At 39.3% G+C, this 13,145-nt stretch overlaps 1 protein-coding gene across 1 annotated transcript in view; it reads right to left on the bottom strand.

Annotated features, from left to right (window-relative positions):
* The window catches only part of LOC136866260 (serine/arginine repetitive matrix protein 2), a 519,326-nt gene that overhangs the window by 114,143 nt on the left and 392,038 nt on the right, over positions 1–13,145 (bottom strand). Inside the window, exons 15-16 of the mRNA XM_067143064.2 lie at positions 9,552–9,680; positions 5,528–5,664 (exon numbers count right to left, since the gene is read on the bottom strand). Coding sequence (XP_066999165.2) covers positions 5,528–5,664; positions 9,552–9,680 — 266 coding nt within the window. The remainder of the gene's footprint in view (positions 1–5,527; positions 5,665–9,551; positions 9,681–13,145) is intronic.

Here is a 13,145-nt window from a genome sequence, read left to right on the forward strand (position 1 = left end):
CAAGCAAAAAGTGCTGGAAGTTCACTGAAACAACACGTGCAGTGAAGGCATTTTTGCCTGCAGCTCAGTATGCATGTCCAGTGTAGTATAAATCCTGACATGCCTAATCAGTGGATGTGGCACTCAATGAGACAAGACAAATTATCACTGGTCGTCTAGCCAACATGCTGATGCCGCAGTTCCAGAAGGATTTTCTTAAGATCTACTAAGACACTTACAGGAGCATAATTTTCAACAGGACAGACCAGGAGTTAACATCTAAATGAATAACTGATGCCAGATGAACATCGCGATCCTGGACACATGGCAGATTGGATGACTTGGAAATAACTATCAAAGGGTAGAGAAAAGTCCACCTATTCAATACTGTGAGCTTAATATAGTGTCCTATATAATTGGTACTAGTTTCTACCCTACATACATCGGGTCATCTTTAGCCATGATCTAATTGGAAACATGTGTACATACAACCTACAATAAAGAATACAATTTGATATGTCTTAATTTAAAATCTAAGTCTAAAACATTGACGAAGTCAGGCTACACATTTAAAATTAAAACTAAAATGACACATTACAACTCTGGTGTTGAACTATGTCAATGTCCTTATAGTAACCAAGTGTTTGTGAGTCTATCTTGGAGTTGGTATTCTTTATCAGTATAGTTGAGCCATTTGATTTGTAAATTATGTCTGGTTGAATAGTAACATGAGTAATGGTTTATATGTAGCTTGAAGAGAACTTGAAATTCAGAACTTATGGAAATAACAGACTGTGTTCAGGTGTCACAAGATGCAGAACCAACCTCAAAAAAAGTGAGGCTTCAGTAAGGATTCCACTTTTTGTGAATGTGGGGAAAAGACCAAGGTCCATTTGTACTAATGTAACACCAGTCCAATACTGGAAATGCAGCAGTGGCATGGACTGGAGGTTACATATCAGATGTTCAACTAGGAGTTTTAACTGTACACACTGAGATTTCTCTGCAGTTAAGCCTGTTTATTAGAGGACAACAGTGTTTGGAAATGTCAAGACTGTCCTTGTCCTTTTGTGTTTTCTTGTTTGTTCTTTTCTCATCTTTCTGTTGTTCCCTCTTCCCATACCGACATGCCGTTGTGTTCATCCTATGGTGTGTTCATTTTCTTATTCCTATCTCTTTGCATATGACTTGATTTCATCTGCATAAGTTGACCACTGTCATTCAAGCTTAGTGTGGTAGTGAACGCACACATTCCTCATAATGTAAGTTGACACTGATGGGTTTTGGAACTTGAAAGTGGTTGGGTTTGGGAGATTCCAAGATATTATCAATCACTGTAATTACTGTACAACTTGTATGAGGGCTGATGGGAAAACAAGCTGTGTGCAGTATTCGGTGGGAAGAAAGCAGCCATGGCATTACGTAAGGTATAGTCTGGTGTGAAAATGGGAATCCACAGACAACCATTTTTAGGGCTGCCTACAGTGGGGTTCAAACCCACTATCTCCCAAATTCAAGCTCACAACTAACATTGTTTGAGCAGTCATTAAATGAATACATTATAAGCAAATTTTGTTGTTTTTCCTCTCTCTCTAAAAAATAACCTTTTCATAAATCATGCAATTATCTGGATATTTCACTATCCAGACTGGGTGCGGTCCCAGTTGATCTGGGTAATTGAAGTTCTAGTATATTTCTTCAGGATATAAGAATGGTATTATATAAATAATATTTCTTTAGGGTGTAAGAAGGTGTTAAAAAATGAAATGATACTTAACAACATGACAAATAAATACATATAATATTCTCTTCGGTTTATATTAGTATCCTGAAATTGCTTTTCAGATTCTTCTGATGTAGATTTAATGGGTGCTACGTTAAGATACAGTCAATAACTATACTTTGTGACAATTGAAGACAAACCTATCATCCATATGAAATACCATGTATGTGTCCTAAAATGGGAAGAAAGGACATAGGTTTGCCATATTCATTTGTTTCTAATAGAAAAACTGTACATCATGCTTCATCTCTGTTAAACCAACCAGCTGATATGTATTTTCCAGTCTTTTCCACTAAATGGTGCCACCATCGTGTATTGCCATTTAACTCCGCTTTAAAACGTAGTAGTTTCCTGTATTGGTACTGTATCATATTTGGTAATTATTTTCCCAGCCAGTTATATAGCAGAAGACCTACGCAAGATAACAACTAATGCACTTCAGATGGCTAGCATTTTGTCCACAGAAGATAAATCCAGATAACACTTAGTGTTGTCTGCAACTTTTATGTATTTTTACCTATGTATTCATTTTAATGTGTCATATTTTGCTCTGACATGATAAATAAATAAATAAGTAAATATCAATGCAAGAACACATCAATTCCACCTGACTGCAAGACTTTGACAAGGTCTATGGCATAACAGGTGAAGCACTGACACTTCTCAAAATGTGATAATGGCCTATTAGTCCATAATACTACAGTCAGATCGATTATAAAGGTGTGCATAAAAGAAATAAAGAACTGCTGTTAGGAGGAAATACAGTTATATATAAAATAATTCAACCTGTATCACATCAATCTGACTCCTGAGTTGACAAACTAATACCTAGTAAAAAAACTCTACTGATGGCACTCATTCAAACAGTAGGTGGGTTTGTACTGAGATGTATTTCTGCACAAATTCCTCATCAATGAATGTAGTTTTCTTGTGCAGGACTGATTCTGAAGATAAGCATTTACTAAGAGGATAATTCTGAGACAGATTATGAGTAAACTTTGTTCCTCATGAACAATGCATTCTCTATTTATAAGGACATCACTAATACTTTCCGTAGCTTGTGGTACCGACTGTCTCCAAGTACCTCTGTAAAAATCACTGTAAGTGACTAAAAGATTCATTCTTTCATTGGCAATGCTTCTAGTAGTTAACATCACACTGACACAGGTTTTCAGCGACGTTGGGATAGAAAAGGCCTTGGTCTGAGTAGGAAGCAGCCATGGCCTTAATTAAAGTACACTCCCAGGTTTTCACTGGTGTGAAAACGGGAAACCATAGAAAACCATCTTCAGGCCTACCAAATCATAAGTTACATAACATGTGCCACACAGCCAGCTTGTTTGGTTGACAAAGATTTCCTTGCAGCTGATCACTGCTGTAATGTACATGAGATCTTAGAATACATTGACAATTCAGAGCAATACTATTGTAACTAGCATTTTCCTGATTTTACATGAAAGCAAATTAGAAGTTCCTGTGAATGCCAGAAATCACCCTGGAGACTTACAGATGTTAGTATTACCTAGAACGCTGACAGTCATAATACTCCATGGTGATTTCTGGCATACACAAGCTTTTAATTTGCTTTAATGCAAAATCTGAAAAATGCTACTTACGACTGTATTGTTGTGAACCATCTAAGTATCCATCAGGTGGTAGAATTTCCTCATAAACAATAGCATCGATGCCGGCCTGCAGATAAGATACATATTTTGATGACCTTTTGTGGGACTGGATTTTTTGGGTAAACACAGTGGCCACTGTAGTGCTTTCAGTTATGGATGTACCAACAATGGAACCAGATAAAAACAGTTCCAATAACTTGAGAACCAATACTCTTGGTGCTGGTATCAGCTCCATGCTCGCATGTGCCGATATCTGTTAGAGCAATGAAGAACCATGTGTACCTGAACGACTGGGACTGTGAAGAGAAATATTCAACCATTGAAGGAAACTTAATGGATTTATTTACACACTTCCTGTAATCTTGTTACTGATAAAGCTCGAACGACCAGCAGTGAGAATCTCCACAGAGAGTACATATTACTAGGAGTAAAAGCAGTGTGTTAAAGGAAAGTATTTTCCCTATTAATATGCTACCAGCACAATGATCCTAGTTGCAAATAAGAAATGTACTGATTGTCTGAACAGTATTCAGTTAATAGTTGCAGAATCAAGATGTTCTATTTCATTCTACCAGTACCATACTCATGAACTACGAGGGCTGTTTCCCCCCCCCCCCCCCCCCACCAAAACCTCTGATGGGCTATAAGAAAAAGACACTGACATTACACAAAACTATTTTATCGCTAAAAATTTAGTAGTTTCATACTTATTTTTCCACATAATCGCCAAAACAATTTAGGCATTTGTTGTATTGTGACACCAGCTTTCTGATCACTTTGCAAAGAAGTCTTGGAACATGTCCCATTCCTTCCTCACTGTAGGACGTGGTTTGAACATCACAGAGCTCCACCAATCACGGCGCTAGCCATCTCGAACCATCTCCATGCGACATATCCAGATAAATGCATAGGAAGGAAAAGACCTGCCCCCTCACCCCGCCTGTCAGATTGCCCCATCTTACGCTCCTGGATTTTTTTATGTGGGACCATGTAAAATAACTGGTCTTTGCACAGGAGCCGACAATCCTAGCTTTCTTAACTCAGCTTCGAGGCATGCCGATCTGTTACACTGGAGATGTTACAACTTGCCAGATGGTCCTTACAACATCGCGCAGCTCTGTATCAACCATGGAGGTCGTCAGTTTGAGCAAGCGCTGTGTTAAACACTCAGGTAACTGAAATCCTGCCACATCTTTCCTCGTCCAAACCAGCTCCATACCATATGCCACCACACCAACGGCCCTTTTTAGGGCCAAATAAACAAATCAGCCTGTGGAAACGTTTAACTATGAAACCTTGCCACATCCCAGTCAACTATATGTAAAAAAGAAAATATATATATGCGTGCGATTCGAACCTTCGAGCACCGTCCACTATCAACTCTCACCGCGCACCTGCCAAGTGAGCTATTGTGTGGCTTGACATGCAGTGCACAGTTTTTAGCCTATACAATACCCGTTCCCGGTCTGTGTGTGCACCTCCTGTTGTAAGGTACATATTCTTCGTATCTGTGCTCATTTTACAGGTTCATTCGGGGTACATGCAATGAATTAATAGTGGCACTCACGATTCCTGCTGGTTTTTAGCCTGTAACCACACATCTCGTTATATTAACATGATTTACGGAGGATTTCAGAATAAATGTAGTGATTGCAGTGCGATGCATGAAACTAAATCGCAAGGGACTGGTGAACTACCCGGTATACGGATATTGGGTATACTTGATATATGTACTGTACTGAGTTTATTATCACCACATTATATAAATACTGAAATAACACAATTTTATTTATACAAAAAACTATTTTCTCAGGCACAACATGTACTACCTACTCATAGTTAGCCATTACAAGAGAGAGTTGTTTGTTCCCCTAATGCCCAGATACTTGAACAAAACTCCTTTGGCTATGATGATGGGCAGTTTGCAATCTTCATTAATCTGTGCACATTATCTTTGGGCAAGGAGTTAGTTATTTCTTGTCACAATTTTCCCTTATTTTCACTCAATTTAACTGGCTACAAATTCAAGAATAAACAAAACCAAGTTTATCTTACCTTATTGCTATGAGAAACACTCTGATTATTACACAAATTACAGGACCTGCTAGAATTTTACATTTGCAAGCACAGCTATACTCACATTTTTGCCTTGACTGGAGTTGCATTAGAAGTTGCTGAATTGTTCTTTTTCTTGGAATATCTATATTTCCTGACATATGCTTCCACTAGACTGCTAATCTTAACAGGATTTATCTCTCCAGATTTATTGTGACATATCTGAAACAAAACATAAGTTAAATAAATGGAGGAAGAGAAATGGAATATCTGAGAAATCATTTCAACCTTCATAAAAACTCATTAGCAATTGGCAATGGCACTCGAACGACCATCTATCAGGTTCATGAAGAGATTAATGGGTTGTGGATTTTTACGCTTTAGTTAATGGAATGTATGTTCAGTTCAGAACAAAAATTCAACAAGATCCAAAAAGCTCACGATGTAAAATATCAAAGCATGCCTAATCAACTCGAAATTTACCCCCTTTGAAACAATCCTCAAGGGGGAGAATCAACTGGTGATTAAAACAAAATAGGAACATTAGTAGGCGTATACTACAGACCAGAGTACAGCGCAGTAGACATAGTAGACTGTAAACAGAGAGCATTAGACACTATACAGGTGAACGAAAGAGTGATTATTGCAGGAGACCTGAACTGCCCAATAAATAAAGCAAATAACAAAGCGGAAATAGTACTGGACTATCTGCTAGGGGAAGGGCTCACATTGGTGAACGACTAAAAGGCACTCACATACATATGCGCGGTGAACGACTAAAAGGCACTCACATACATATGCCACAAAGGAGGAAGCGCCATAGACCTCACTCTCATTAGAGGTTTCGATGCATTGGAGCATAACGTCCTAATAAGAAATGAGGCAGTGTTGATCAGGAAACATATACCAGTAAGAACAACACTAAAGACAAACACACACATGAATAAACAAATAAAAACACAAAGGATACAAAGAAGGTTGGACCCACATATGCTACAGGAGAACGCTGATAAGATACCACTCATACTACAAGATATCAGCGAGGGAAATCTGGACGAGGCCATAGCAGGAATAATGGAATTCATCGAAGAAGGAAATGCAGCAAGGGAGGACACCAGGAAAGCGCAAAAATGGTTCGACAAGGAGTGTTACATTGAAAGGCGAGTTACACCAGAAAAATTGCACATAACTAGGAGAACGAAAGACAAAAGAGACCTGGAATGCTACCAGACAGCAAGGAAGAAATTCAAGGCGCTACTAAAGCTGAAAAAAAAAAAAAACGGGAATTTAGGGCAAAAGAAGACTAAAAGCTTGTAAAGGATGCTGAGAAGAACCCTTATAAGGCACTCAGACCACGGCAGCCGCAATTTCCAGCAGACATACCCATGGAGACCTGGGAGAATCATACGAGAAGTGTGTTAGCCTTTAAGGAAACCAGACCGAAGTTAGAGGAGAGGAAAGTGATAGAAAGAACTACAATCTTCACAAGTGAGGAAGTAAGAAAGGCCATCTCAACAAGCAAGGTAAACAAGGCACCGGGAATAGACGGACTTTGCGCAGAACATCTAAAAGCTACATTACCCTACCTAGAACCAGTGTGGACAATGCTAATGAACAAATGCGTGGAATCTGGTAACATACCTAATGCATGGTGGAAGGCAGTCATAAAGATGCTATATAAAGGACAAGGGGACACGAGCAAACCAGAATCTTACAGAGGGATAGCCCTGGAGCCGGTGGCATTTAAAATACTCACCAAATTATTAGCACAGAAAAAAAGTAACCTGATGGAACCACTGTTACCTGATGAACAATTTGGATTCCGGAGAGCGAGATCCACCCTGATAGCGGCGAGCTGTCTGCTAAAGGACATACAAGAAAGAACACAAGCCCACGGGAAGAGGTATATAATCTTCATTGATTACACCAAAGCCTTTGACACTGTCAATAGAAGGAAATTAATCGAGAAACTGGAAAGCCTCGTCGGACGATTGGATATGACAAATTTAATAGCTAACATACTAGCAGCAAACCAAGTGCAAATCAGTGACGGGGTATCCCAATCAGACTGGATAGATCAGACCATCGGAGTGCTACAAGGGGACCCCTTGAGCCCTTGATTGTTCAATGCGCTGACCCAGGATATCCCTACAAAAATCAAAAAGGGAGCACAAAATGTAAGCATATACATATATGCAGATGATATGGCACTAGCCGCTGATACCATAAAAGATTTGCAAAACGGAATGGAGCTTGTCACACAATGGGCGGATGACAACGAGCTAAGGATGAATCTAAAGAAGACAGAATTAATGGTATTCAGGAGAGGAGGACGCTTATCGAAAGGTGACTACATTGTATGTAGAGAACACATATTAACACCGAAAAAACAGTTCACGTATCTAGGGATCACACTACAAGTCTCCGGGACGACCTTCTCAGTACACATAGGGAAGAGATTAGCTGCTGCACTTAGAAGCATAAGTGAAATCAAACTTCTGCAAAGAATGTCACTGGAGACGGCCATGAAACTTTTCTAAGTCAAAGTGCTACCAACACTCACATATGGATTAGAAGTACTATGGGAGTACCTATCATGTAAACAGCTACGAGAACTGGAAAGCATGAAACCGAGATACCTTAAGAGGGTCCTAGGGGTGTCTAAATTCACCCGATCCCGGTACGTATATGTTTTAGCATGGGAAACCTTCTTGATAGAGGATTTAAGACTACAAATGCCTCTATAGCAAACTCCGGCATACGAGGAGCTGTTACGAGAACTACGAGAGAAAAGAGACTCGATCGAGGAAAGCTTTTACAGTACAGACGCACTGATAAATAAAGAATGGATGAAGGAGTCATATGAGTTGAGACATTTGGTGACACGCTTTGCAATACACGGCTTTCATCACCGTATCTGTGCCAAGAAATCCTACCACCGGGCCAGCCAGGAGTGTGTATGTGTATTGTGCAATGAACAGTGTGATACATATCACATAATGAAGTACAAGAAGAGAACAGTCTCTCTGAATCAATTTTGCTCTGAACAAAGTGCTCCTTGAGTGAACTGTAATTTACTTGATGTAATATGTAAATTTTGCACACTGCGCAATAAAATTTATTATTAAAATATCAAAGCAATGTTAACTGGGGTTGAATTTGTTTTAAACGAGAGTTAGGGAACAGAATTTGTTCTTCAAATTGGGAGTTGTTCTTTTACAGCTCAATGCATATTGTGAAGACTGAGTGAACACTTAAGAAACAAAATGAGAAAAGCAGAGAAATAGAGATAAGTGACTGCATCATGAGAATGCCTCCACCCACATAACCATATCTGTCTTACAGCTACATTCTGTACCTCACCCCACTTGTTTGATATCATTCCACAAAACTAAATTTATCTTTCCACAGATTAAGAAAATCATACAAAGTGATGTGAACAAAGCGTAACAAAAATCACTGGAGGTCAAAAACAGCATTCTAACCGAAAATCCTAAACTGTTACCACCACTAGGATTCTTTAGCGCAAGTGCTTTTCAGTACACAGAGACTACTGATTACTTCAAAGGAGACTAGCATGAGGTAAATTATACTAATATATTATTTAATTAAAAAGGAGCCTCCGTGGCTCAGACGGCAGCGCGTCGGCCTCTCACCGCTGAATACCGTGATTCAAATCCCGGTCACTCCAAGTGAGATTTGTGCTGGACAAAGTGGAGGCGGGGCAGGTTTTTCTCTGGGTACTCCGGTTTTTCCTGTCATCTTTCATTCCAGCAACACTCTCCATTATCATTTCATAGCATTTATCACTCATTAATAAATCACCTTGGGAGTGGCAACCCCATTGTAATAACAGCCTATATATGTTTCATTCATTACATCCCTGACCCGGTCAATGACTGGAAACCAGGTTGTAGGTTTTCATTTTTTTTTTTTTTCTTCATTATTTAAAAAATAATTCTGAGCCTTTGCAAATCTTCTACAGTGAACTAAAAAGAGGGGAATTAAACCACATATATACTTGACAGTATTACTGAAAAGGAAGAAATTATACAGTTTTCTGTAAATTAAGAATCCATTATGTGCATAAATTTTAAGTTGTAGTATACCTTGGGTACTGATTTACGAAGGATGTCCTTGTACTCCTCTTTTGTAATATGCTTCTTTGTGTAGTGAGGTTTCAATGATAATTTGACTTCCTCCACTACTCTCTCTTGACGATTCAATTTCTTCAAAAACTGCAACAGGAAACAAAAAAATTACAATCAGATATTCAGGATGGACCTATAGCTTCTTTATTATCTCTATCATTAATTGAACAATGGAAAGTTAAAATCTACTACTTCAGACGAGGAAAGATAAGTAGCAACTTATACAAATAAACAATGTTGCTTCTGCTCTTTTCATTAAGGGAAAAATATATATATATTTTTTTAAATCTGGGTATTTGCAGGTCTCTCACTGTAAATTAAAATGTGTCTAGAGCAGCAATATTTACAAGTTGCTTTATGTTGCACTGACACAGATAACGGACCATTTCTATTGGTATTACAGACAGGTTTTGCAGTGACAATGGAACAGAAAAGGGCTAGGAGTGGGAAGGAAGTGAAAGTGGCCTTATGTAAGGTACAGACTCAGCATTTGCCTGGGGAGAAAATGGGAAACCACAGAATACCATTTTCGGGGTTGCTGACAGTGGGATTCGAACTCACTATCTCTGATTTCTGATTTTTTTCAGTTCGAGAGCCCAAAAATGGCACTAGATACGATGTTTCAGCCTTATACTCAAACTGAAAACACAGAATAGTTAATAATTGACAGAAATGCAACATTTCATCCATATTACTGTATTCTTTTAGAATCGGCAAATAACTTAACAATGTACTACATTGCATGAAAAAAAAAATGAAAAAAAAAAAAAAGACAACTTACTAACTACAAGAAGAGAATGAAACAAACCATATCACATTCCAACATTTACATTTCACAGAATTCACATTTATACCCTGCAATGCAGGCTGAATGGAATCCTATTTGGCAATGTACACACACAGTAACAGTCCTTTTCTTGGTTTTGTCATTGGAGCAAACTTTACACAGTCTTGTTTGCGTGTTCGGAAGTTTTAGGACACCAAAAGACAATGAAGGGCTTGCATTTCTTGAACGAGAAGCATTTGTACAGTTACTTTCCCTCTGTACATCATACCACTCATTTGCAAATTTCTCACTTACCTGAGGTATGATTATGTTTGTAGTGAGACATTCCATAGATGCCTCAATTATGTATTTATTCATTTGTACAATGTGGACAGTATTCTTATATTTTAAATGCAGAGGGCAGAAGCGAGGCCGATAGTCTGTTGGAAACGCAAGAGGGGGTGAGATTCTCCGGTACTTTTTCACTCGGTATGAGCTGCTTCAAAATTTTAAAACAAGCCATTGCCAGCCGATTCAAGTAACGAAGCCTCACTCCACAGTTCAAACATAGCCAATGGCGAGCTGGGAGCGTGACAGATTTGGATGAAGGGAACCCCAGAACAAGGATATCAGATTGGCCAACTTTGATTTTACAGTGCTGATGTCGCCTACATTCATTCAGTAAAATTCGTTATTAGCTGCTAATCCACAGGTCTGACAGAACCAGAAGTCAGGGACAGAGTTATTGTCCACTGTTGAGTGAAAATAACGAGTACTTGAGCACTTTTGCACATTAATTGGTTTGAATGCAATGTCGTTGAGCTACGTTAGACCACTGATTGGCTGTAGTTTTAAACAGTTGGGGAACCCCAGAAGCTAACGAACTTGCTGTTGTTGCCATTGATGCTTTCACGGCCCGTACTTATAGACATGATACTGTATAAATCTCTGCATATGGTTATGAGGGTATTTAGGGGTTGTAGTAAGGATGTAAAGGAAAGAGCTCTGTGAAACGTAAAGAATTTCACCTTATTTTCTTGACACGGCACAAGCCCAAAAGCCTATACAGTATCGTATCTAGAACTTGCTGTTAGTTACTTAAGCTCAATGCGAGGTGAAAGCATCCCCATTCTCCATTGGACTTTGACAGAATTGTACATGACGCGGTACGATCGCCATGAGGAGTGATTTTCCTTTGTGTGAATTTGTATGTGAGAAACAATGAAATTTTGAATAATTAATGCTGCGATTTTGGTCTAAACTATATACTTTCTTTTGCCAAGCGCGGGTTGGCGTTCATTACACTCAGATACTATGTAAACTGAAAATTTAAATACTCGCAGATGAAAAGTAACAAGCGCGACCAACGCTTATTAATATTATCGGGCAGTACGAGATTGCGAACTATAAACTGTACGAGTGCATTCCGAATGATTTCGAGCCACTGTCAAGAACTAGTGTCAAACCTTTAAGATGCTTTGTGTCTTACAATGTACAATTTGCTAAAATATATTTTGTACGATGGCTAAGTCAAGTGTAGCTGGTATTTGGTTCGATACTGTGTGATCGAGCACGCTACGCGGTGAAGAGTGAACTCAAATACCTCATATCTTGTAGATATCACCAGGAACGAGACCAAGAAGATGTCTATACCAGAAGCTGAAACCAGGACCTATCTGCGTGAGATACCTGTGATCACGATGGTTTACGAAGTCGAGACCGAGACACAGCGGATATATAATTGGCTGGCTGGTTCCATGTAAGCTGCTGAAAGTTAAGTGGCAAGATGTTTTATTAATGCATGATTCTTGATATACGTTAAGTGCTAGTGAGGGATAATATATAACCTGTGACAATAAAGTTTGGTGAATGAAGTCAGAACGGTTGATCTGGCAACACTGGTGACACACAATGCTGCACCTGCGTAGCAGAAGGTTTTGACCACCTGCGCCCAACGTTGTTCAGTTGAGCAACGTGTATGTCGCGTAAGACATGTTTGACACAGTGCGTGTTTAGTGCATTGGTTCTGAACTGCAAACAGGAACATGAACGACTAAAAGTTCAATGTACAGTTTTGTTTTAAGCTTGGCAAGACACCGAAAGAAATACATGCAATGCTGATGCATGTTTATGGAGATCAAGCCCTGTCCTTGAAATGTGTGTACGAGTGATTCGCCCGTATTCAAGGAGGCCGGAAAAGTGTTTCTGACAACCCCTGTAATGGAAGACCGGCGACCGCCGTCAGTGACGAAAACACTGAGAAGGTGGACATTAATCACAAATGATCGGCGATTAACTGTGTGCATGATAGTGGATGAACTGCAGATTAACCGTGAATCCGTGCGCCAAATCATTACCCAGAAGTTAGGGAAGAGGAAAACGCGTTCTTGTCTTAGCCACATCACTTGACTGACGATCAGAAGCAGACACATTTAGAGGCTTCACAGGATTTTGCCTAAACAGCAAATGCGACACCAAATTTCTTCAACTGTAGTCACCGAGGATGAAACCTGGTGTCTCAGGTACGACCCTGAAATGAAACAGAAAAGAATGGAATGGCGTTTTCCCCTCTTCGGAAAAAAGTCAGAGCGGAAGAGTCGCATATCATTCTCACTTTGAAAGGAAAGAGATTTGACGATATTCCTGATATCCAACGAAATGTAACGAGGCTTTTGAACACCATCGCAAAGGAAGCCTTCTAGCAAAGTTTTCAGGACATACATCACCGATCTCAGGAGTACATATTTATGGGAGGGGACTATTTCGAAGGACAGTAAGGTCACTGT

This window comes from Anabrus simplex, chromosome 3 (assembly GCF_040414725.1).
Source record: "Anabrus simplex isolate iqAnaSimp1 chromosome 3, ASM4041472v1, whole genome shotgun sequence".
NCBI lineage: Eukaryota > Metazoa > Arthropoda > Insecta > Orthoptera > Tettigoniidae > Anabrus > Anabrus simplex.